This window comes from Lissotriton helveticus, chromosome 7 (genome assembly GCF_964261635.1).
Source record: "Lissotriton helveticus chromosome 7, aLisHel1.1, whole genome shotgun sequence".
Taxonomy (NCBI): Eukaryota; Metazoa; Chordata; class Amphibia; order Caudata; family Salamandridae; genus Lissotriton; species Lissotriton helveticus.
The window spans coordinates 501,607,350-501,635,141 of record NC_136068.1 but is presented as its reverse complement, the minus strand read 5'-3'; the positions used below and the strand labels follow the sequence as shown (position 1 = coordinate 501,635,141).

At 44.3% G+C, this 27,792-nt stretch overlaps 1 protein-coding gene across 1 annotated transcript in view; it reads left to right on the top strand.

The window, feature by feature from the left end:
- The window catches only part of LOC144768681 (putative DBH-like monooxygenase protein 2), a 335,111-nt gene that overhangs the window by 104,722 nt on the left and 202,597 nt on the right, over positions 1 to 27,792 (top strand). Inside the window, exon 5 of the mRNA XM_078652511.1 lies at positions 14,783 to 14,950. Coding sequence (XP_078508637.1) covers positions 14,783 to 14,950 — 168 coding nt within the window. The remainder of the gene's footprint in view (positions 1 to 14,782; positions 14,951 to 27,792) is intronic.

Sequence of the window (27,792 nt, the reverse complement as noted above, 5' to 3'; positions counted from 1 at the left end):
GGGGCTTGTGGATAGCTCGCGAATACGTAATCCGACACAGGCACACTTCACACATGTGTCCGCAGCACACCACAGCATGTCCAGGCTAGATTACATATTGATACCGGCTGAGAGGCACGATACCTTGGCAGAGGGATATCTGACCACTCACCCATGTGGTTACATGTGGAACTCAGGCAGCCTGCAGCGGGTAGAGTGGCTCCTATCAGTGCGTGGCACTTAAAAGACCCTGCCACTAAGAGAGAGATCGCTAAGATTGCGGATCGATACTTCCAAGAAAATGCAGGTACTGTTGAGTCGGCGCAGTCCTTGTGGGAAGCATATAAGACAGTAGTGCGGGGGGAGGTTCTGTCCCTGGTGGCGGGAAGTAAAAGAAGCATCAGGCAGAGGTTGAGAGGGCGGAAGCAGACGTGACGAGGTTGGAAGAACAGGTGGATAGGACGGCCACACCGGTGGACCTACATCTTTTACAATTGCGACAATATGAGTACAAAAGCCTTGCCAGAGATAAGGCGGTAGCTCAAAATAAGGTCACCCAAAGCCGAATATATAAACATGGAGACAAAGCTGGGAAATTGATTGCGTGGCTTGAGCGGGAGGAATGGGCATCACCGCTGGTATCTGAGCTACAGGGAATAGATTCTATCATAGTCACGGACCCACAGGCAATGGCAGATGAGTTCTCCGAATATTATAGAGGAGTATACACCTCGGTCGGTCGACATACAGAGGCTGAGAACAGTGCTATGATTAGGGACATCCATATGCCTACACTGTCAGAGGATGATAGGGGGTACCTGGATTCCCCTCTCACTGATGATGAAGTAGCACAGGCGATTAGAGGGGTAAGATCCGGGAAAGCGACGGGCCCGAACGGAATCCCTATAGAATTGTATAAATGAAATGCTCAAAAACTCGCCCCGCTTATCCGATCCATGTACGCAGAGAGTAGAGATAAAGTTCAGCTCCCGTATGACCAGCGGGTGGCAAATATTGCAGTTATCCATAAGACAGGCAAGCCCAAGATGGTCTGTTCCACGTACAGACCGATCTCACTGCTCAATGCTGAGCCCAAAATCCTGGCGAAGCTACTTGCCACTAGATTGGTTAAGGTAATCACCACCTTGATACACCAAGATCAGTCGGGTTTCATGCCGCGCCGAAACACAGCTCTTAACTTGCGCAGGTTGCATGGGATACTGGGTAGATCCCCGACGATTCAGGAGCCGGCGGTGCTGGTCTCCTTGGATGCTACTATGGCATTTGATAGGGTTGAGTGGTCCTACCTGTTCGCAGTATTGGTGAAGATGGGCTTTGGGCCAGAATTCATAGGTTGGGTACGTCTAATATATGCTAATCCCTTGGCTAGAGTAGTAGTAAATAATTGCAAGTCGGCCGACTTTCCCCTTGGAAGGGGCACAAGGCAGGGATGCCCTTTGTTCCCGCTTCTCTTCGCCCTGGCCCTGGAGCCACTGGCGGCATAGGGTTAGATGGGATCGGTCGATATGAGGCCTGCGGTGGACGTTGGAACGGGAGCATAAATTGTCACTGTATGCCAATGATATACTGCTTTACCTTACCAACCCCAGGGGATCTTTGATCAGTTTTCTGGATGTGCTCGCCATGTTCGGAAGGTATTCCGGATTTGCAATCAATTGGACAAAATTGGTGCTCTTCGTCCTCAAGGGTGAGCCGCCAGTAATACCGCAGTCATGCCCCATACAAATTGAGCCGGTAGGGTTTAAATACCTAGGTATATATGTTACACTTGACCCGAAATTACGGTATACCAATAATTTGGGACCCCCCTCTAGACCAGTTTAAAAGGGATGTGGAGCGCTGGAAGGCTCTTCCACTCTCCTTGTTGTGTAGAGCAGTCCTATTTAAGATGATGGCCCTTCCCCGATTTTTATACATACTCCAGAATACAATGGACCCGGTACCGGCATCCTATTTTAAAGATATAGAAGCCCTCCAGAGGAGACTTCTTTGTGACGGAAGACCCCGCATAGCATTCACTAAACTCACTCTTCCTTGGTACGGTGGAGGGATTGGACTGCCAGATCTGCGGAAATACTATTGGGCTTCTCAGCTAGCGGCAGTGAACCATGTTGTGTACGGACCTCCGGGGGATACAGGATATGCCATGGACCGTTGGCAGGCGGCAGGTGGTGATTTCACCAGGACGCTATATATAAGGCCTCAGCAGTTTTCCCTGGCAGGTCCAACGGCACCTGCCGTCCACGCGGGGCACGCGGCCAATAGATATCTTAACTGGGAGGAGAAACTTACCTTGGCCACCCCCTTATGGAATTCGGAGAGACTTGGGAGTTTGTGAAAGTCTAAGGGATTCGACAAGTGGGTTCTCATCGGGATCGCACAAATTAAGGACGTGTGGGGATGGGACACAATGTATAAATTTGCCTCTCTCAAGCAGAAATACAGCCTTTATGACAGTGAGTACTACTGTTACCTCCAGGTTAGACATGCTCTCCTCACGCACATACCTAGAGACTCCACGCTCCCCGAGGCCTCTCCTCTTGAAGATAGAGTGTTAGACAGACACCTCCCTGAGAAGACTATCTCTTTAATATACAAAAAGCTTGTCAATAATATGGGGGACCCGCTGGGACTCATTAGAACGCAATGGAGTGGATCTAGATGAAGACTGGACGAAGGCGATCTCCCCGGGGGTGGTTGCGATTCAGATGAGACTTAGACTGGTGCAACTAAAGATTTTAGCTAGGTCGTATGTTACGGGGCCTCGCCTGGTACGAATGGGTCGAATGGAAGGTGTGGAGTGCCGAAGCGGGTGTGGAGAGCTCGGCACCTTTATGCATATTCTGTGGCACTGCGTGGAAGTGCAGGAGTATTTGGACAAAGATTCACAACGAGATGCGAGGTGCTTTGGGTTTGGAGATACGTCTGGAGTCCCGGAGATGAATACTGAATGTGTGGGAAACCACCGGCTTGAATACATATAGGAAACAATGGGTAACACTGGCGTGTATGATAGCGAAACAAAATATCGCTCAGTTATGGGGAGCCAGCCAGCCGCCCCGGGTTTCCAAATGGGCGGAGGACCTAGACTGGTGTATGTTCAGGGCGAAGTCGGTATATGTGGCCAGGGGTTGTCCTGACAAATGGAGAAAGGTTTGAGGGGCCTGGAATAGTTTCCATAGAGAGATTTGTACGCCCCCGGCACGTCAAATGGAGGTGGAAGCACAAGAATCCCCTAGACCCATAACTTTTATATTGTTTTTATTATGCTGTACAAGTGAGACTGTACCTTTTGACCAGTGAGAAAATTGTAACTTCACCTGATGTTTTTTTTTTCTTTGTGACTTTGTTAATAAAAAGATTTTTAAAAAAAATCTCCGTCTACAATCACAGTTGTGTCTGCTTTGAGCTTAGTAGTAAGAAAGTTGTTTAGAAGATGTAGAACAACAGTCTTGGAGATGCTCCTGCTATAGATATTAACTAGGGCTAGTTTGATGTTGACTTCGAATGATATTTCAAGGCCCATCAGGTCAGGATAATCATGTGTTGTCTTCCGAGTCAGTCGATTGATCGGAGGATGAACCTTTCAGCTTGTCAGACTTTTGAGGCGACAACAGCGATGCCACTGCTTGCAGTCCAGCTTTCCTGTCTTGTTGTGTCTGAGAGCTTGTGGGCTTCTGGAGTGCATTTGATGTCCTGCAAGACTTTGCTGTTTCCCAGGATATAGGGCCCGTGGGCACGTGCTTGTTGTAGAATCAAATCCCTGTCCTTATAATGTAGCAGGTTGCCCACTACCGGTCTCGGACATCTTCCCAGGGCAGGCACACACCCATGCTCTCAATGCGACCTTTCTAAGGCAAAGAACTTAGAAAGGGAGTCTGAGGGCATTTCTTCTATCAGCCATTTCCTAGAAACATTAACATGTCTGAGCTCTCTGTGCCCTCAGGAATGCCCACTATCCTGATGTTATTTCTTCTGTTCCGCCCTTCGGCATCCTCAGCCCGTCGTTCCAGCTCTGTCACTCTTGTGATGAGGTCATCCAGGCGCCAGAACCCTTGTTTGTGTTCCGGGAGAAGTTTGGTGACTGAGGATTCAACTTAATTGACCCTGTAGGACAGCTTACGGTGTTGAGCTTGTAGTAATCACACCCCCACTGACACTGCCCCTATATCTTGTTGACGCGCCACCTTAGTGTCTGCTATTGCCACCAGTACTTTTTCTAGGGGAGGTGGAGTGAGGTTTCTGTCAGCCGGTACCCCTCATCTTAGGCTGGGTGTTCCCTGACTTACTCTTCAGTTTCGGTTATTGAGGGTAAGGTGTAAGAGGAAAATCCTGCTTCTCACTAGTCTCTCCTTTCTATGGCCTTGCCTGCCAGAGGGGCTTATATCGCAGATGTCTCCTGAGGTTCGGTAGTCCTCAGAGATGGAAGCGTCCAATGGCAGTGATGCACGTTATCTTGTGCGTATCTCCTCCTTCACCTTCGTGCTAGTGAAGGCCTCGTAGTCTCCTTCTAGACTTGGCTTCTCCTCCCACACCGCTAGTGCTGTCTACAATGAGGCCCACTCCCTCCTCATGTGCTTCCGAGCCTCATCCCCTTCCTCTATACTGGACTTTTCTTAATCAGTGCTCTGGAATCTGGGGACTGTTTTTGCCTAGGCCTTCCCTCTATCTGTCCGGTAATTGTCAGTCAGGCCTTATTTCACTGTGCTTTTAGGCCTCTGCTACGCACCCTGGCCTTCCAACGTGCTCCTTGTGCCACTGGACGCCTGCAGGGTTCCTGAGTTCTGTTTTGTTTTTCCCCCTGCAGTGTCTGTTTTTCGTTTGACGCTACTGCTCTCTATGGGTCTCTCCCACTGTTTCCTGGGAGGTCACTGTCCCGTTTACCAGGCTGCTGTCGTCTCCTGGGTCGCTTGCCTGGTTTGCAGCTGCTATTCTCACCCAAGTGGGGGCCTCCTAGGACTCAGGGCATGACCTTTGCCTCTTTGCTGGAACCGCCCGGTCTCTCCGGCCTTGCCGGGTCATGCTTCTGACTGTCGAGCGCTTTGGGGTTACGCTCTTCCCTCCGTGTCGGTTCCGGTGTTGCACTTAGTGCAGACTCACCAGGATGGAGGCCTCATAAAAATTTTAGAATCTGATCTGCCCCGTACTTCTCATCCGCTCCCCGCTGTCGCGCAATCATCCGATCTCTCCTGTCTTGATTAGTCAAGGTTTTCTCTGCCGAATGCCTAAGTGCTGAGCCCCGTGCCGATGCTATGTATCGGGGCTGGGGTATGCTCCTCCCGTAGTCTTCTTCACTCGGTTGCTCTATCCCTACCAGGGCTCCACATTCTCAGCACATCTGGGTTTCGGGCCTGGGGTATGCTCCTCCTGTAGTCTTCTTCACTTGGTTGCTCTATCCCTACCAGGGCTCCACGTTCTCAGCACTTTTGTGTTCCTCAGTAGCGCCCCACTTCTTATCCACGACCATATAGCCCGCATCAATGTCATGCTGAATGGGGACCTCCTGTAGATTTCTCTTGCATGCCTGGCCTCCGGCGTCTCGGGCCCGTAGCCTGCCGCTGGCCCTTTGGTCGCCTCACTATGCTGTCGCAACCTCAGTAATTCTCTTTTACGCTCTTCCTGTTGCCACTCCGCAACTGCCCTATTTTATCACTTTGAGGGGGTTGCCTCCTCGCCCTAACATGGAGAAATGATAGATGTTTTTCTTGTACTGGGATGGGGCTTCACACTTATGGGACCGCAATGTTGGTGTTTTCGGCCACGCCCCATTATTTCCTCTGTCTTAAGATAAAGATGAAAGAGGGGAGGTCGTTGAGGATAGCTCATTGATTGGCATGTCCACTAATTCTTCTATCTCCTTGAGACTGTAATGCACTTGTGCTATTGTTTTTGACCCTGATGTATTGTTTGGCCATTGGTAATAATGTTATTGCCTTTGATTCTTGTGAAGCAGGTAGAAGAGACCCCGGTAGAGTAGTAGATGAAGATACCTTTAAAATGAATATGTCCGCTAGCTCTTTAACCTCCTTCTACTGCTCTTGTTGTGATCGTCAGTATTCTGTTATTCAACTTTGGCTTTGGTGGACACAATGTATCAATGTGTTGGCCTCTAGTTCTTCTGAGCTGGTTAAGGGAGGCTCTGATAAGACTAGTGTCATTGCAGTGCCCTTGAAGTAATATTTAGTTATTGAAATATCATCTTTCTTTTCGTGTTCTTTTGTGAGTGTTTACCCTCTGCACCAACTAGTATTGATTGCTCCTTAATGTGTTTCTTGTCTCTTGTCATTTATGGGGGGGGGGTTACGTTTGATATTGAACTTTTGGTTTGATTTCCTTGCTTGCTCTGTATTGGATTGTTACACCTCATTTTGACGACTCTGTGTAATAGCTTCCAGTTTTCCGAGAAAATTATATTGGACTCTGAGTTTCAATGATCCCATTGTCTCCTTGATAAAATTTGTGATGTTGCGAAAGTGGGTAAACTTTATAAGTTTATGCATTGACTGGATCTTTAATTGGGCTCCGTATTTGTGTGTGACACCATCACCTCTTGAAGGCATCCACCCTGCTGTGCTACTGCCTCTCCTGCCCACCCAAATCCTCACGTTCAGTACAGTACAATGCAGTATCTATGATGTCTTACGCTTTTGTACGTTTTGTGGATAATTTTTTCCCTTAAGGAGGAATTGACGAATACCACTAGATACAACTTATTTTAATTGTGGACTGCTGCATTCATTGTTGGCCAGTAAAATTGGTAAGGAGACCTGGGGGAGGGGGCTGGGGGGACACACCTAAGCAACTGCTTGCCGCATGCCCCAAAATTCCACAGTCTCCTGCTGCAGACTGGGACTCAGTGCAACCACTGTAGCGAGCAGGCTAACCCACCTGCTTTGTTGATCAAGGAACCTGTTACTTAGTGCATTATTAGCTCTCTGTGTTACCTTTGTTAGTAAAGGGGCTTATTCAGGTTTCCTCACTCGTGCACCAATGAGCTTCTGCTGTCTGTCTCAGCTTCTCAGTAACAGCATCCATTTTTGGGATTTCTTTGGGTCATACAACCTGGTTTGACACTGTAGACTCCGTCTTAGTCTTGCCCAACATTTGATAATTAACGAGAGGTGCTACAGCTTTATGGCATTATGGTATTTTGGCGTGCACTGCAGCAGTGTACGGTGAGGGCACAAGCACAGAACAGCTATTAGATCTGTAGGCTTCGGCCACTGATAATATAAAGTGTAAAAGACTGAGGGCCAGATGTACGACCATTTTAGCGGTTGGAAACAGAAAATTGGGCCATTTACACCCACTAAAAAGGATTGTAGCATGTACAAACCTATTACTGACTTGCAAACTAGGGTTTGTGAGTCACTATTTGGAAGGGGCGTGCTAAGGCCGTCCCTTCCTAATAGCGAGTAGCAGGGAGTTGTACGATTGTTTTGAGACCACGAATGCGGTCGCAAAACAATGACAGTTACCACCAATTTCAAATTGGTGGTAAGCAAGTCTCAAACGAGAAGGGGTCCACAGGGAACTCCTACCCCTTTGTTTGGCAGCGAAAATATTTTTTACGAGCAGGCAGTGGTCCAACGGACCACAGCCTGCCACCACACACACACAGAGCCACACAAACACAGAGCCACACACACACATAGAGCCACACAAACACACACAGACACACACAGAGCCACACACACTGAGGCGCACACACACAGAGCCACACACACACACACAGAGCCACACACACAGAGCCACACACACACACAGAGCCACACACACACACACACAGAGCCACACACACACACACCCACACACACGCACACATACACACACACACACACACACAGCCACACACACACAGCCACACAAGCACCAACATAAGTCTCAAGCCCGCTCATTCACAATTTTACATCTACATGGACATCTGACAGCATTAATCGGCCACATAATGCAGCCCCAAACATAATGTTTAGTGGGTTTCCTAGCACACTGTTATTTTGGGACTTGCATAATGACATAAGTTTTAAAAAAAGCATGCAAAGTAATTTAGGCTAAAAAGCAAGAAATAAATGGTGGAGTTACATATGACATGCCTTGACTACTAGCGCCCCTCCTTATGTTAATACCATTTTCACAGGTGTCCTTGCAGTTTGGCTATTAATATTATGTGTCATAAATGAATGAAAAGTGATGTAGACTCAAAAGCAATATTTTAATAGTGAGGTTACAAATGACAAGGGCTCACAAAGCAGCAGCCCTGTAACTGATATCCTCCTGCAGGACAGGAAATACACCTCACCGTGTTCATTCCATTACAAGAAGTACAAAAGCTTAACACTGTGCTGTTCTTCTGTGACTGAGTACAGATAACATGCTAGGTAATCCCATAACGGACTCCACAGTGCTCGAGCCAGCCCTGGTTGGGAGTCTTAAGCCCCCACCAGAATTTGGGGTCTAGTAGCGCCCCTGGCAGGAATTTATTTATGTGCTTATATATAGCGCGGACTTTACCTAAAGGTGTCAGTGCGCTTTACAATAGAACCAGTTACATTACATGAGGAGTGTTTGTGTTTAAAAATGATCACTTTTAGTAAAGACCTCTTAATGCAGCAATACAATAATGATGTACTAAGTTGCCATGCGCCTGCATGTTAAATAAATATACATGTTTTCATATTTTTACATAGTGTTTGTTGTATGATTTACATGCCAACTATTTGTAAAGGCTCGGCTCATGTACGGGTTCTTCTCTCCCTGCTAATGCGTTGGCTCGTCCACCTCTACTGAACATTATTAAACTATTTTTATTTATAAATGACTCGACGATACCGATTAGGGTAGCGTATTCGTACGTCTCTCACTTGTACATTTGCAACTCGATGTTGGATAAGGAATATTTTTAGAGCTCCGCAGATGTCGGGGGAAAAAAAGATGCCAAAATCCCCTAGAAAGCGTTTGCTTCATTCGCTCGAAGAGGATCGTATACAGTAAATATTTTCTATAATTACAACTTTTCGGTTCCCGGTCCGTCACTAGTAAACATCCGCCTCGAGGGCCAGTTGTCAGTACCACTAATTTCTCAATCGGACTACCCAAAGGCAACTCCGCAGCCACAAACGATTGCTTTCGTCTACCTCTCTTTCCTCCCTCGCCTAACCCACCCACAAACACAGGCAATAGACCGCCGACATCTGTTTTCAGACCGGCCCATATTTTACTGCCGAGTATTCCTGACGTCATCCAACAGCAAAGGTTCAGCCGGCTTGGTGTTGGTTACATCCACCAATGGACGTAGAACAATTGAAACACCACAGTCAATGAACGCATCAGAATAGTGTGTAGCAAGTGCTCTTAAGTAGCAAAAACGTGGCATGCAACGTGTTACAAACCCTCTAAATAATCTCCAACTGATTACCTGTTTCCTGATTATTGAGGTCAAGCCAACTCCAGGCGGAAGACTCGAGTGGTCACATGTCTCTCCTGGCTCATGCCCATTAACGGCATTCGTACAGCCTACTCTCCGACTAACAGCCCATCAGCTGTCTATGGTGATGCGCTATTGTCTCACTGCCCCCATCTTTCCCCATCTATCATATCTTAGTGTCCTGTGTTCATATTCCCCATTGTGACATCCCATGATAATATCCCCCATGGCCTACACTCCTCGTGTTTACCATGTAAACGACACAATGACCATGTCTAGCGCAAACCATGCCTGCTCCCACATCGTACATTGCTCGCTGGCATTCCCCGCTGCGCCGAGCGCGCTGCATATGCCCTACAATGCAAGGCGACCCTCGGATTGAGGGGGTGGTCTGGAAGAAGTCAGCAGTGTGCTTAGACCCCGCCCCGTTCCCCCTTCCCCCTGGAGCGGCGCTGCCCTGATGGTGAAGGCTGAAAGCTTGTCTGACCAGAACTGTATTTTCCAGCAGTGTACAGGGCGAACCCAACTCGGAGGTAGAGCGCTTCTCGACAGCACCAGCCACATTATATCTGGACACATGCGTGTTTTAGTCAGAATGAGATTACCTGTCCTGCCCAGGATCACAGGGTGTGTATGGTGATGCAGGGACTCTGATCTCTTTCCCCACCTCTAAAACAGCAGCTCTGGCCACGAGAAGAATGTTCCCGCCTCGGGGGGGGGGAGGGGGGTGGGTCCTGTGACACAGCGCCGCAGTCGAGCACATCTGAATTTAGGCGGCCGTCTCCATGGCCGGAACGATGTGCCTGCAATCGCCCTGGCCCCCCAGACCCCTGTTTCCGATGCTGGTGGCAGAAGCGGGGGGACCCGAAACATTAAGGTGAGGCCGGCGCTGCAGCGCCATGCATTTGCCACCACCAGCAGCCAGCTGGTCCTGGCGCCGGGCGGGCGTGCCGACCATCTCCGTCGCCGGGGGGGGGGGGGGCGGACCATTAAGATTTTGATTGGCCCCGAGGGCCGGTCCCAAGCTGCAGAACCGTGTGGGCCAAGGGCAGTTGCCAGCACCAGCGACCCGCCTGCCCTGCCGTGGGAAAACATGCCGACCTCCACCCCTGTCGGCCCGCCATGGAGCAGGGTAGCATTGTCCCACAATCGCATAAGCTCCGTAGTGCACATCCACCCAGGCCTAGCCCCCGCCACCCGGTGCCTGGATGGAAGGCGCACTGGACAGGCATGGTCCCCCCCAGCACAGCTCCTCACGACACCTGGTCGCCTTACTCCCGCTTCTCACAGCTCCCTCCTGTCTCATGCTTAAAACTTCCACTGAAATATCTCCCCACTCTTCTGGTGGCTCTCTGTCTGAACTCTGCGCTCTACTCTTCTCGCCCTCACAGTGATCCATGCAACACTTAAACAAGCGCTTGCCAATTGTCTTTAAGCCCTGTCCTTTTCAGACTGGGGGCGTGTTTTTCTTTCTCCCCTCTTCTCCATTGGCTGGAATGTAAACAACGGGCGTGTTGTTTACATTCCAGCCAATGGAGAAGAGGGGAGAAAGAAACTAAAAAACACGCCCCCCAATCCGAAAAGGACGGGGCTTAGATCGAGAGAATGTCGTCACTGGGACCTCTTCTCCAATGGCTGGCCGCCATTTAGGAGGCCAGCCAATGGAGAGGAGGGGCGGGGCTTAACCTCGCTACTCAGAGACATTAAATCTCGCCAGCGAGACAGGGCATGTGTGCAGCCTACGTTAGCCGAGACCTAAAAAGCAGCAAAACACACAAGATGATGGACGGAATGTTGCACAATGGCAAAACATTCACCTTTTTATGTAAATTAACATTCACCCCCAGTCGCAGATCTGCGTTTAATCCATCGTTATTTTGCTCACCAAGCCACCCCAGTTCAGACATGGCCATATGCAAATCAGTCTTGACCCTGTGCCTCATGGGAACAGACCAACCCGAACCGCCAAGCCATGTCTTCCCTGGACCGGAATCAAGCATCCTAGGACCGGTTTCTGGCTATCAGCCGTCTAGAACCAGGACAGCTAGACTCCAGTGGCTTAGTGAGCACGGGACCCACGTCTGGGCATACCCTTCCCACATAGGGTGAAGAGCAAAACACACAAGATGATGGACGGAATGTTGCACAATGGCAAAACATTCACCCCCAATTAAAAAGCAAGCACAGACATGGTGGTCTGCTGTCCCAAGCAGGTCACCATCTCTGTGATTGTAGCCCAATCCCAATGACTTATTGCGAACTGCCTCATGAATATTGATGAGGCAGGTCATTTGCAACCACATTGGGAATCGCTAAATGTGTCTCAGACACATTAGTACATTCTGTTTTGCAAGTCGCAAAACATCGCAATTTGCTACCCGCAAAATGGAATGGTCGTACCTCTGGCCCTGAAAGTATTATGAAATGCAAACTGTGAGGTGAGAGCACAAGCAAAGCACAACAATCGGATCTTTAGGCTTCGGCCATTGATAATATAAATGTAAAAGACTGAAAGTATCAAGGAAATGCAAACTGTATTGCTAACAGAAAGACAGCAGACATCAATTGAACTGCATACAATGAAATAAGCAGTGTCAACTTGCATAGAAGTGGCCTACACTGTTTGCCATAGTATATAAGAAAATACAAATTTGCTGTTCTGACTTTTAGTTGCCAAAAGGAAAAACCCTTGAATGTTCATCTGTGATTCAAATATCAGTAAATAAAAATGAGCACAATAATTGAAGAAAGTTTAAACAATTAATTCACAGTCAGAGCAGCTAATCAGAAAAGACGAAAACGTGTCTCCTTCCCGAGCTCAAAGTGACACATGGAACAATCTAATAAAGATTACTCTGAAATACTCTAAACCATTTATTAGGCAACTCCTAAATGACGTATGCATAATGAGAATAACTGTGAACATATGAAATCGATGAGAGAAATCTTCCTTGAAAATGTACACTTATTGTGTTATTGGATATTGATGGTAACATTGCTGAAAATTCACCTAAAAATGGATAGTCTCCAACAACTAATTGCCTAACAAAAGAAGTTTAAGATGCAAATTTTCAACAATAGCTAACATATTGGAAAAGAAACAATGAGGATGAATAGAGAAAATTAGTACTGTTACTTGATTGATTATAATACTGCATTTGACAGACTACTTGACGCCATACAGTGAGTGGAAACTTTAGTTAGGGACACTACCCCAGACACATGGGTCCATATTTGTTTAGTGAGCCAATGATCATTGTGAATTCAATGTAGGAACTGGATTACAACCAGATCGGGAAAAAGACAACCTTTTTGGGTGGAACACTTTCAAGTCTTAGGCACTTGGGGGCAGAGGCGCAACTAGGGCCAAATTTAGGGGCGGGGGGGGGCTTAAGAAAAAAATTCGGGGGGGCTGAATCTTAACTCAGTAGGCAGAGTGGAGCTGCAGGGGCTCTTAGAACGGGTGAAACAACAGCAAGGCCTCATTAACATGCAAATGGTCTCTTAAAGACCTATGAAGTGCTCAGGTGCGACTGTTTGTGTGCCCGGGAAGCTGTCTCATCCCGGGCTGCCACACACAACGGGGAGGGGGGGGGGCTGAAGCCCTTTGAGTTCAATGGGTGTTGCGCGCCTTCTTGGGGGCATATGTATGAAAATCAGTTTTTGCGATTCTCAAATAGCGATTTTTTGAGAATCGCTATTTCAGAATTGCAAAACGGGCTGTATTCAAAAATTAATTTTTTTTTTGCTATTTCTTAATATTCCTTAATTGCAATTAGCAAATTGCGACATCGCAACTAAGGAATACCTTCCCATTCATTCCTATGGCCAGGAGGCCCATAAGTATGAATGGGAAGTCATTCTCAATTTGCGATTCGCAATTTGAGAATCGCAAATTGAGAATAATTTCAAGGGTGAAAGGGTGTCATAAGGACACCCTGATGCACCCCTGAAATGAACATGTGTGCGCATATGGCGCACATACATGCCCTAGGGGTATGTATGTGTGCCACATGGCACCTTGAAAAATGCCAAAAAGTGCATTTTTGAAAGAAATCGCAAATTACCACCAACTTGAAGTTGGTGGTAATTTGCGATTTCTTAAGGAGAAATCGCACAACTTGGGTGCTTGTTGCATAGCATTTAAGGAATCGCAATTTGCGATTCCTTAAATGCTTACACAAAATTAAGGAATCACAAATTTTGCGATTCCTTAATATTGCGATGCGATTTTGCATATACATTGCGTTTTGCAAATTTTTAGTCGCAAACGTTGCGAATCGCGTTTTGCACCTTTTGCGACTAAAAATTAGTTCCATACATATGCCCCTTGGAATCTCCATATTTTGACCACTTCAGATAGGGATCACCTTAGGCCAATGGGGCTTGGTCTTGCTCCAGTGCTGGCCTATCGGCTCGAACTGCCTAGTCTTGCCCCTTCTGAACAGGAACACACCAAGCCCAAGACCAGCCAATTTGGACATCAATTGTGAGGTGCAATTTGATTGTGTAATTGCCCCCTTTTTGCTAAACCTGTACATGGCAGATTGAAACGAGAATCGTGATGAGACCCATAGTTTACTTCTTAAGTTGGTGAATTCAGTTCTTTGCTGATTTCTTCAATTATAATCATCTTCAATCAAGAGCTACAGGATTTCCAAAAGGGTTTTCTTTCCCCTTTTAAGGGGGTTTCCTTTTGTTTCGGATCCCTTCAAGGGGGCACTTGACATTTTTCATGTATACTACTCTGTGTAGGGTGGTACAGTGGCTACTGCAAAGAGTCCCCCTTACCTCAGACAATCAAGAGAGCAACCCAACAGGCCTTCGTAGCATTTAACACTTGACAGGTGGAGGAAAATACTCTTTCTTAGGAAAGAATCGGGAGATAGGTTGTACCCAATGATGTTGATGCAATGCCTTTCACCAGCAAAGGACATGGTTAAGGACATGGAATGGATTGAAAAAGAATATGTTTAGGAGCAAAGTTCATCACCAAAAGCCTCAAGGTTAGGGGTGGCTCATAATTTAAAAGGGCATTTGCCCTTGTCAGTTTTGAATGGTGACCAAAGAGAATCCAGTCCTCTACTTTGAGTTTTTTAGGCAGTATATTTGAAAAATGCATTTAATTATTGTTTTGGCACTCTTTCCTTCTTAGCATGTGTTATAGCTCTGTGAGTTCCTGCTGCAGAGATTGGTGTGTAATTTGCAGGACATAGGTTTGAAGCCTGGTAAGACCAACTCAATCTTTCTTTACACTGAGGCTGCCAGTGATTTGACACCTATTATTCAAGTACCAAGAAACTATTGAATTCAGGTAATGTGTTCTATATATATGCTTTGTATTCTATATTTTTGCAGTTTGAGCCAGCCTTACAGGCTGGAAATGAGGCGTTTGTCCACCACATGGTCCTCCATACCTGCCCTACGTTGACCAGCATCCCCCAAACTACAGAGGACTGCGAGATGAACAGTAGTCTATATTACCAATGTGTGCAAGTTCTTGTTGCCTGGGCTGTTGGTGGAGAGGTGAGTTACACTATACACTTAAGCTCAGCATCTGTATAAAATGCAAAGGCTGCAGAGATTACTCTTGTTTAGTTAACACAGTCTGGTATTGTGGGAAAAATGTCATTGGGATTTGAGGTGAGATTAGTATCAAAGAATGGACTACAATTTTTTTTAACGTTATGGTAATCAATTGAAGCCCTGGACATGATCATTCTAATTATTCATAGCTGAAACAAGTCAGCATTTTAAAAGAGTTAATAGACCGTGTTTAGTCACAATAACAATCTAATTTATATACGTATGTGTGTGTGTAATTTGTTTTGTATTCTACTCCTACCGTATTATAATAACATCTTCTGTTTTCAGTTTCATCTGTAGGCTACTGATGTCAGCTTTTTGTATTTTTGGCACTGTACGTTATTAGCTATCGATTGATATATACACTATATTGCATGCATTAACTTGCATGACAGTAATACTGCATCTATTATATCTATCTAACCTCTACATCACAGAGATATTATAGGTAAGTGATACAATAGCTAATGGTGCTGGGTGTGATGTGAGGGAAGGGCTTTAATAATATGCTAGGTCGATTACATCAACCTTGATATACTGTCATACAACGATATGAGATGTGTTGGATTCTGATGCAAGGTGTGTGGTAATGCCACTGCTAACATGCTTTGTGCCAGGACTCAGATCCATCGACAAAAAATAAAGAGGATATAGTTTCATGTTGTTCATCTCACAATTGCTTTATTGCAAGTTGTCATGTTGCATGAATATGAAAGATCTTTATTAATACCCTTGCCAGTGCACACATATCATTCCAGGGCCAGAATACAGTCTGGTATTATATTTTATTGTAAGGGCTACATTTTTTGTCTGAGAATATTTGGGATTGAAGGGGGCTCAATACGAGTTTTGAATGTATGTTTGAAGAATATAATGAATGAAAGGGTGGTGTGAAAACAGACTTAGTTGGTTTCCAGGGATTTCCCTATAGGCTCAAATTGTCTTACGTACCCTGTTTCCTGGAGCTAGTAGGGTCATCTCTCTCTTCTCTACTCATCCATCGTGCACAAAAGATGCCCATTGCAGAGGACCCACCTTTCCTAGCCAGTTGTCCAAGTATAGGAATTCATGGACCCCTGACTTCCACAGGGAAGTCAAAACCATCACCTTATTGAAAATTAGCAGTGTCGTTGTCCGCTCAAATGGCAGAACTGTAAACTGATAGTACTGATTTCCCATTGTGAGCCTCAGGTAGTGCCCAGGAGCAGTTATGATTGTCAACAGAAGCTTTCTCAGCAACAGTATTTTGAGCTTGTCTTACCTAATGATTATATTCAAGAAACAGTAGTCCAGGACGGCTCTCAAGCTTCCGTTCTTCTTGGGGACGAAGAGATAAAGAGAGTAAAATCCCTTGCAAGAGCACCACATTTGTTCTGAAGGGTGAAAGTTTCCCAGAAAGTCCTCTGTGGTGAAAAGAGGGCATTCTAGAGGGAAAGAATAGAAGGTATGGCAAAGCCCTTGTCGATTAGCTGGATTAACGAGTGTTCCCTTGGGATTGGCTTCCAATTGTTGGAGAAAGGGAGCCCCTCCCCTTTGAAAAAAGTTGGTGTGGTAGAATGGAGATTTAAAGAGGTTTTCAGGCTGCAGAGCCTGTTGTAGATGGTGGGAATTGGAGCTGCTGCAGAAGATCCACACCTGCCATGAAAGGAGTTATACCTTTGTTGGGGTCTTTAGACAGTCTGCGGAGGTGATGCTGATGAGACTGTTGTGCCCTAGGGTATCCGTGAAGCATGTGGCACTGCTGGTTGGATTGCACTGCTAGGTAGACCTGCCCAGCAAGCATGCAGTGACTCTGCTGCTTTTGAAGCATTCCAAGGAGGAGTAGACCTTCTGAGTATCACTTGGACCTCTCTTGAGAAACCAATAGAATACATCTAAGGCATGGTGGCGAATGGCGATATAGGAGTCGTGCAATGTTGTCTTGATTGTGTTCATTCATAACCAGCTTACCTACTTCTGCCAAACGAAAGTAGATCTGATGGTCCTACTGGAAAACCAATTGATGTCATGCAGTAGTGGTAGTATGTGATAATACTGAGGTTAATAAAACTGATCTGCTCGACTCCAGAATACTGCTACCAACCTATCGTCAAGGTAAGCATACATAGGGAAGTTTAGATTTTCTGTTCTTAATTGCATATCTACTTACTTGACAATATGTTAGTATTCAGTGTTGTGGAGTCGACTGTAGATGCAGATCGATATTATCAAGCTGATTTTAGTAAAACACTACAGTGGCAAAATCTGAGGTCTTTTGACTTTCCATTCCTCAATAAATGTTTTGCGCTCAGCGACCTCCTCAACAGTACTCACTTCTCCATCCCCTTCAACTGGCAGCCATCTGTCACCACTTATAGATGACACCCACCCTCATATATCTCTGATTCTCGAAATTTTCCATCCTCAGTTCCACTTCCTGTAAAAATTATCTCCTACTTGAAGTTAAAGGAATCACACTTTATTGCAATGAAAACACACCAAACCTTCCTTCACAGCACATTACTCAACAATGAGGCATACAGAGGGAGAGGGAACATTTGTAAATGGCTAGACTAGAGTGAAGCAAACACTAGGAGATGATGGACGGAGCGCATAACATTTTCATACACTCACCCCCAGTCACATATCTGGGTTGAATCCATCATCGTTCTTTAGCTCACTTCACCACCTCAGTTTAGACTCCGCTATATGCAAATGAGTCTTGATCCTGTGCCTTGTCTGACAAACTTTTCTGCATGCTGACTTCAGTCCACGTCGCTGAGTGACATCTTATGCATTCTGGGTTACTCAATACCCTTATATACTTCAGTATCTACTACACATAATAGTTGTGTGTTCTTTCTTCTCTTCGAATACCAAGATTTTCTCCGCTAAGGTTATTCCTTTTGACAACGAAGTTTTGTTGTGTACCATTTGTGCAAACTACTTAAAAACATAACAGCCTCGAAGAAGTCTTGTTTATGACGAAACGCGTTGCACTGGCTATCGATTCTGTGTTGTGTTTTTAACAAAATAATTATGTATAAAAGAATAAAGGAAGGATATGTTCCTTTAAACCGAAGTCCTATTTGATTCATTTGGGAGACGCCGTGTTGATGTTCAATAATTGACTTTTATGTATCACTGTATATTCTCAAAATTGTACTTGATAATAGCTGTGTGCTGAGCATGACTGTTTTTTTACCCTGTTCCTTGTGTAGACTAGAGTGAACCCAACCATTGCAAGATACAGCTTTATATAGTGACATTAGCGAAATTAGGCAGTAGGCAGGCAGGATAAATAGTGTAAACTGTCGCTCATAGAACTAACGTAATCATAGTGCAGATGACTGGATCTTTCTAAGATGATCACTATGATAGCAACATAACTATTTCTGTGCTGTGACAAGATCTGAAGTGGGCTTGGAACAGGTCAGCAAAGCACATAGATTCAGTGTGACCCTGGAAATCTTCAGGGGCTCGATGCAGGTTTATTGGACACGGAAAGTCTGTGATTGGTCACAATTGTCAAGTCTGTGGGTCCAAAGATGTTATTTGCAGTAAAGGAATTGCAACAGCTTTCTTTAGTGCAGTAAGGAGCAAATAGCCATCTCACGATTTGAATAGTTTTGCTTTGTCTGTGGTTTGGGTAAGTTTGGAGGGTTGGAGGATATCGCAGTGGGTGTCTATAGGTAAACTATGAGGAAAAGTATGTTGCCAATTTCTTTTATAGAGTTTTGCCAACTCTTGTATTTTGCCCTGACCTAAATCTACTAGAATACATTTTGTCACGTTCACTATTTGTTATTTTTTTGGTGTGTGTGTTTGGTGTGTTACTTTGCACCTAGATCTTGGGGTTTCTGACATTGTTGTGCTCAATAAAATAAATAAAAGTTAACTTTCTTCTTAGCTTTATTTGGTTTTCTAATGCTCTTTTGTTATATTGTGTTTAGGTGCATACATGTTTCCATCACAAGAAACTAAAGAAAAAAGCCACTCTGTGGCTTCCTGTGATCTTTTATGAGTGAGTGTTCTAGGACAAGGGTCCAAGGAGATGCATGACAAAGATGTCCTTGAAGGGTCAATTGTCTGTAGAAGGGGACTGGGAACAGACAGAATTAAGTATCATGGCTAATGAGTTATATAGGTCAGTGAGTTTACTGGTGTCTTTGAGTAGTTTGTCGAGACCTGAGGAGAATCAACTGGGAAGTATTGCTGGCAAAAAGGTGCTACCAATGATGCTATTTTTGTGGTATATTGAATATGGTTGCAATATGTTTTGAGATGAAGCGTATTAACAAGAACGGTTCAGGAGAGTTGATTATACTATGACATATTGAGGAGGGGCTATAAAGGTCACACAATACCACAACCAACATTTTGAGGACAAAAATATCAACAACCAAAATATCAAGAAGGTAAATGGTGGTATATATTTTCTATTCTTAACACCATATCTACATACTTTAAAGATATGTATATCATCAAAGTATGTAAATATAGAGTTAGGATTAAAAAATACATACTTACATCTCAATTTTTTAGTCCTTGATATTCTTGAAATAATATTGTGTAACCTGGATATAGACCAGGAGAGTCATATTTTCTCCACTGTCACTTTTTGTGGGGAGTTCCGGTGTGAAGTGTAGTCTTAATTGGGACATATTTTACAAGGTTCTAAAAGTCACTACCTTTTGATGGAGTGGCTTAATGCTTTAAAGAGATTAACACTAGTCACACTTACAGTGGTGGACTGGTCATATGGGACACAGAGAAGCCAAAGTTCTATTATAATTTATTGGTAAACTCCCAATAGGTGACGATTCACCGTATTCTTGTTGAACATCCAGAACTGTGAGTCGCGACGGGTAAAGAACACATCTAGTTTAGGATTCCTTTCATGATTAAGGGATGCGCATTTATGGAATAAACTTTCAAATAAACTGTTTTTCCTTCAACTTATAACAATTCAATAGCAACGTGTTTCAGAGTATTGCATTCCTTTACCAAAAGGGCATCACACTAGGCATACCTGTGCATCAGTTTAAAGAATACGGGGCAACCCAGTAACCCTTGGACCTGGGTAAGTCAACTAGTAAAGACACAAGCGGTCCCTATGGAGGAAGTGTAGCCCTTGACTTCCACGTTGATCAATACAAAACTTTCATTCGATAGGTTTGGACTGTTGTATTCAATATTTCTTAAAGAAATTACCTTATTTGGAACAATAACCAAATCATGTTTCATAGCATTCTTTTCCAAAACAAGGGGCTCCTTAGGGTGTGATGGTGCAGTGCAAGTGACAAAGTGAATAAAAGTGTGCTGGTGCTATACACGATGCAAGTATATACATGTGACTGACAAGGATAGATGGGTATTTCAAACAACAATCCATGGGAGAGTGTTGTAATCCTAAATCAAATAAAAAAACAGTCCACGGTAATAGTTGTCAATGTTTTGACCCAAAATGCAGATTATTTAGACAAGGGTCATCCTCAGGAAGGAAATATACATATATAGGAGACACCTGAGAATGAAAGAGTCATATTTCAATAAAATGTGCAAACGTTGAATGGTTTTTAAATTTGTTGTATGCATAATCTACTATGCATAATCTACTGACATACCAGAGAATTGTGGTAAAGAATCTCACAATTAGAGTTATATGTGATGGTCTTAATGAAACATCTTCATTGCTTGCGTTTGGATTGGCAAGCTGTAAGGAAGCAAGTTTCAATCAATACTCCATGCAATTTAAACCATTATAAGTGGTCTGTTTACAACTTACAAGGAACCACCCGTTGGAGTAAGTAACAAACACTGGGCCTGATTTTGATCTTGGGGGACAGGTTACTCCATCACAATGGTGAAGGATAACCCGTCTGCTGAAATATAAATACCACAGGATATAGTGGGATTTTTATGTCGGCAGATGAGCTATCCGTCACTGTTATGAAGGAGTAACCCGTCTGCCAGGTTCTAAATCAGACCCTTATTCAGGAGATCAGTGAGGTTAAAATGAAACATCTTAGTGGTGATCTGGCACATCTGATGCATCCACTCTGGCAGATTCTGCGGGAAAATTACATAAGTTATCCTGGAAAATATGGACATCATGTGTGGTCTGCTGTGTTTTAAAGGAACTCACCAGATGAGGTATGTGACCAAAATTGCAGAAGGATCAGTACGATAAAAAGGGGGATCATCCATGATGTGGCGAACAATCGCTGCGCAGTGCATCTGTAGAAAAACAACAGTGGTAAATAGAACTCTGTATTAAATTCAATAACTTTCACCTACGTTAGAAACCTAAGTAATAGTGATTAGCTACTTATTAAAAAAACGGGACGTAAAACATTGTATCACTCGAGAAAGTTATCTAGCCAGAGTGCGAGAACTCACTTGTAGATATTACTGGAAAGAGAACAACCCTTGTACCTTCTATAAACTGTGTTGCCCCCCCTCAGGGATAACTGAAACCAAACTATGCGAGTAAATTGCATGCAGAAGCAAAAGCAATGTGTCAACTGTTCAGTAATTAAATCAAGGGAAGTAGTAAAAGAGGAATCGAGGCCCCTATGGACTCACCAGTCCCCATGTTTACTGTCAAAATGAACTGTGTAACTACAAAGGAATAGAGCAAATCATTACCTTAATCATAGTAAGTTATCCTGTAAGTAGCTGAAACAATGAATATAGCCGCTGCGCTAGGCCGGAGTCGATCCTGGCCCATAAGCGTGGGGATGCATTTGGTCCTTTTAATGTGACGTGTACATGTGAGAACGTGCACGCGGTAGGGGTGATGTAGACCGTGCCTCCCGTAATGGAAATGGCCATTAAATGGCCCCATGTTAGAATTATTTTATAATGCTGTAAATGATAAAAACTGACTTGTGTAAATCATGAATGAATGCAAACCATGAAGTCGGAAGGAATGTCATTCTTAAAAAATCTACCCTATGGGTTGGGCAGGAACTAAAAAAATGTGTTAATGGAAATGGAAGTTACAAATCTTGTGCAGGTAGATATTAGGTTAGAATGGTTCATGAAAAAACAATAAACTAATTTAAAGAATAGTCTAGGTTCAAATTCAGTGTGTGTCATAACAGAAAAAAATAGTGTCGTCCAATATCCTGGTGTGAACCAGTGTGTGTAGTTATATATGAATTGTTTTGTATACACCAAATACTTATCAACACTTCAGTCAGCATATGCAAAGTAACACATACAGAGAAAGGATTTCAAATGTCTGGCTTGATATGTCCATCAGCTGGAGTTTTAGATGAAGGCTGCTTGTCTCCAGTCCTCAATTGTGTTCAGGCCATGTGCAATTGAACCAAGTTAATCTATCCATAATAGTTATTTTTGAGACCAAAGGTTTGCTTTATCCCTGCCCATGGGCCAAGTGAAATCTGTTCAACCACTGTATGTCCTCACTGGGGTGGTGGTGCAACTGGAAATGTTCAACAAGCGGTGCTCGTGCCTTGCCACATTTGACTGTACTTCTATGCAGTAGGAGCCTGCATTTGACCTTCTGCGGTGTTTGTCCTATGTATATTTGATCAATGGGTACCATAAAGCATAGACAATGTCCTGGGTATTGCAGTTGGAAAAGCTAATCAATGTAACATTAACATTCTTCTGGGATCAAAACATTTGTATTCATACTGTATGTGCAAGCAACATCCTGGCCGCATTTAAAGTGGCCTTTTACTGTAGGTAAGGCACATAGTGTATCGAAGGTGATTTGGGGCAGTTGTGGCAAATTTGCCTTTACTAGGGCATCCTTTAAATTATTGCTTTGTTGAAGGAAAATAAGGGTTCTTCTTTAGTAGTAAGGTGATCTCCCACTAACCCCCAATGTCTTTTTACGATCTTTGTTATATTGAAGTCAGGGGGCTGACATCTCTTGTAGGTGATATAAGTAGGTTTATTCTGGTAGAAGTGAGTAGGTAAATAGTTACAAGAAGATCTTAAGTAATTCAGTTAGTCTCTGGTAAGAGAACCAAAGAGGGGAGACATGAAAAAGGCAATAAGCACATTATAACAATCTTCTTAACCTCATTGCTTGCTGGGTTGAAGGTAGTTACTCAAGCTATCTATTCCATGGTGTTTTCCATGAATTGTGGCTTCAACAAATCCCCCTATGGTTAGACCATGCTCTTTTTCTTACCTGTCTAACAAGTTGTTGTGGGTGGCACCTCTCAATAAGTTTTTTATGATGATATTGGACTCGCTAAAAAAACTGATCTTTTGGTTCAGTTCCTACAAATGTGCTAGAATTGCCAAAGGGCAGATTGTCCCTCAGACTTCTGGGATGGCTACTGGTATAATGAAGCAGGGAGTTTCTGTCTGTGGGTTTCCTGTAAAGTGAGACAAACATTTTTCCTTGTTCTACTCACGAGCCCACCGTCGATGATGATTACACTCTCGGCGAGGAGTCCACCTTCGACAACTTCAACCATGACATCGACGACCACATCGTCGACGATGTCTTTTCCGTCGACGACATCCATGATTACAACGTTGACGATGCCGTCTATTACAGCCATCTCGGCAGAATATTAATCGCCATCCACGTATATTTCAGCTACATTGAATCGTAAAAAATCCACGCCTTTACAAATTACGCCAACTTTGAGCTCTAAATTATCATCTACCAGGCATATTTACCATGATGTGTCTCACATTTCACCTTTACCTCCTAGCCATTATTTGAAGGAATCTGCTGAAGATGATGGTGATCCCTTTGGACAGGCGCATGATCCTTCTCAACTCAGAATAAAATATCAAGAGGATGACGAAGAGTAGGAATTTTATGAACCATGTGAGTCTTTAAGAGGACCTCAAGAATTGTTCCATCAAGAGCCAATGGTTCAAATGCCTGCAACTTTGCTTCAAGACCTTACAGCAATGTTAAAAGACTATAATAGCCGTTTTCCTCCAGTCACAGCTCCACAAAAAGCTTCTGCACCTACGGAGATGCAACCTGTGACCCCTGCAACACCAGTTTCTGAGCCCAAAGTGACGTTGCCTTCACAGTTGCTGCAAGATGATGACGGAGATACGGTAGCAGAAGATGGAGAAATTCCTAATTCACCCACTACCGTAGATGAATGAGACGAATACCTGATCCCAACACCAGCTTCACCGGTTCCTATAGCTGTGGACTCCCCTCCTGAAGACATAGGAGGTCTCCATACCATTATGGAGACGGCAACTTCTAGATTTCATCTTTCCATGCCTGCACAAAAAACAGAGTGTTTTCTGTATGATTTTAAAGATTTGAACAGGAAGTCCACCCGTTCAATCCCTATAGTTGATCATATATGGGAGGAGGGAGTAAAGATCATGAAAACTCAATTTTCCATTCCTGTGATCCTCCCTAGGATTGACAAAAAATACAAAGCGCCAGGTGATGCACCTGCCTGCCTTTTGGGTCACCCTAAACCAGACTCCATTATCTCTCAAGCAGCACAGAGAAAATCTCGGAATCCTTCCACTCCAATAACAGCTCCACCTGACAAAGATAGTAGGCGCCTTGACAACATAGGCAAACGCTTTACCACCATGGTAGGCGCTACAGTTCGGGCTACGAATTGTTTAGCTATTTTAGGCAGATATGATCGACAATTGTGGTCGGACATTTCACCGTATATAGAATATCTGCCTGATGACAAGAAAATAGAGGCATAGAAAATTCTCATGGAGGGTGAAAGAGCCGCTTCTGAAGTCATAGATATCTCTATGGATATAGCTTCTCTTGGATCTGGTCAACTCACCGGAGCAGCTACCCTTAGACATCAGGGCTGGCTGAAATCCACTAATTTTCGCCCTGAAGTCCAAACAAAAATCCTGGACATGCCTTTTGATGGCGACCTCTTGTTGACAAACGTATCGATGAGGCACTGCAAGAAATAAAGAAGGACACAGATACTGCCAGATTATTATGTACCTTGCACTACAGAAAGAGACCTTTTCAAGGAGCAAGGGTTAGAGGTTCCTACTCCTTTCGTGGAGGTTACCAGAAGTACCAACAACAAGGGAGCCAGGGTCGATACGGATATAATTACCAACAACAACAGCAAACCTATAAGAATCCTCCGGCAGCTGCTTACAGACAACAAGGCAAGAAACGTCAACCTCAGGGCAGAGATTCTGCCAGAAAACAGTGACACTCCTATTGCACCTGCACCAGATATGCCTCAAGCATTAAAATTTCCCAACATCTCAAAACCTGGACGAAAATAACCAAAGACAAGTGGGTATTTGATATAATAAAATTCGGACACACCCTGGAGTTCACCAAATTTCCCCCTGCTCATCCACCTTTAAAGAAAAACCCACCGCATCTTTCTCTACTCAGAAAAGAGGTGAAATCTATGTTGTCAAAAGGGGCGATAGAAAAAGTTCCTCGCTCTCAAACAGGAAAGGGATTTTATTCTCGCTTTTTTCTGATAAAGAAAAAGTCTGGGGATTGGAGACCAATCTTGGACTTGAGAATGCTAAATAAGTACCTTCAGAAGAAATCCTTTCGCATGGTAACACTCCAGGAAATTCTTCAGCTTCTAGATCATGCGGATTTTATGACAACTTTAGATCTCCAAGATGCGTATTTCCACATCCCAATTCATCCCAAGCATCTAAAGTTCCTGAGATTCATTGTGGCAGGTGCATAGTTCCAATTCAAAGTCCTCCCACTTGGCCTGCGCTCGGCTCCAAGAGTCTTCACCAAATTTCTAGCTCGGGTAGCAGCTCATCTCAGGCTGGAAGGCATCCAACTATTCCCATATCTGGACGACTGGCTGATAAAGGCTCCATCCTTTCGTCAGGCTTCTCTCGCAACAACGAAATGCCTGCAAATGTTTCACTCTCTGGGCCTCTCACTAAACGCCCAAAAGTCAAGCCTCTGTCCTTCCCAAGTAATTCAATTCCTGGGAGCAAAACTAGACACTATTCAAAACAAAGCATTCTTGTCCACAGATAGAATATCACGCCTCATCTTTCTGGCATCAGATCTTCTAAAAAGAAAGTTCGCTTCAGTGAGAATGATCAAATCTTTTCTGGGGATTTTATCGTCAGCAATTATGCTAGTGCCTCAGGCGCGGCTAAAATTGAGGCCAATTCAAGAGGAGCTGGACAATCAGTGGCTCCAAATCTCAGGTTCGTTCGACGACATAGTACAAGTAACTCCAGTTAGCAAAGACACGCTTTCTTGGTGGAGGTTTTCCAAGAATGTTTCCGTAGGGCTCGGTTTTCAGCCTCCAATTCTGGATTTTATCATCACTACAGATGCTTCCCTGGAAGGTTGGGGTGCCCATCATCAAGACCTCAGCATAAGAGGAAAATGGTCTTCAGCAATGGCAAAAATGCACATCAATTTATTTGAGCTTCGAGGAATTTCACTGGCCCTGCAGTCTTTTCTACCTCGACTCCAAGGGTCTACAGTCCTCATCAGAACCGACAACACCACTTGCATGCATTATTTAAACAAACAAGGGGGCACCAGATCTCACATTCTGTCCCAGGAAGCTCAGAACATCTGGAAGTGGCTTCTCTTGCACAATATTGCAATCATGGTGGAACATCTTCCAGGAGTCCAGAACACCTTGGCAGACAATCTCAGTAGAACAGCAAAATCTTGCCACGAATGGGAGCTGAATCAAATGATTCTGGACAATGTCTTTCGGAGGTGGGGCAGACCAAATCTGGATCTCTTTGCCACCAAGAGCAATCGGAAGTGCCCTTTCTTTGCTAGTTGGGAACCAGAGAAGGGCTCCTGGGGAAACACTTTCATGATGAGATGGACGGGAATTTTTGCTTACGCGTTCCCTCCTTTTCCTCTGATCCCGAGACTTCTACACAAGATAAAGAAGGAATCATGTTGCATGATTCTGATTGCACCGAAATGGCCACGTCAGCACTGGTTCACAGAACTTCTCCATCTCTCCAAGTGCAAGCCATTCCGCCTTCCAATATTACTGGATCTGTTAACAATGAGCAAAAGCCAAATTCTTCATCCTTGCCCAGCTTAATTACAACTCCATGCTTGGTTTATGGGTTCACGAACTTCCAGGATGTAAACTTACCTCAAGAATGTAGAGACAATCTGAATAAAGCAAGAGCCCCTTCTACATTACGGACGTATGCCTTAACATGGAAAAGATTCTGTCATTGGTGGTGCAACAACAATTTGCATCCGCTGGAATGTTCTCCCGATAAGGTTCTGCCTTATTTATTGTCATTATCTAAATCTGGTCTGATGTTCGCTTCAGTTAAATTGCATCTGGCCGCAATTTCCACTTACAGACGATCCTCAGGGGCGGCATCACTTTGTTCCAATCGTCTCATTAAGCAGTTTCTGAAAGGCCTTTTCAGAACTTTCCCGCCTATTAGAGCTCCTCCTCCAGAATGGAGGCTAAATCTGGTTCTACAACAACTGATGAAACATCCGTTTGAACCCATTCATAAAGCAGACTTAAAATATCTCTCATGGAAGACAGCTCTCTTATTAGCACTCACCTCTTCCTGTCGAGTGAGTGAAATACAGGCGTTCACTATAAAACAACCATATTTGAAGTTCACCTATGATTATGTCCTTCTGAGAACTAAACCCACGTTCATACCTAAGGTTCCTACTTCATTTCATCTCAACGAACCTGTGATATTGCGGACATTCTTTCCTAATCCGTCTTCAGCGGCAGAAAAGTCATTGCATACTTTGGATGTCAAAAGATGTTTGAAATTATACATATCTCGTACTGTGTCCATCAGAAAATCTGACCATTTAATTCTCTCGTATG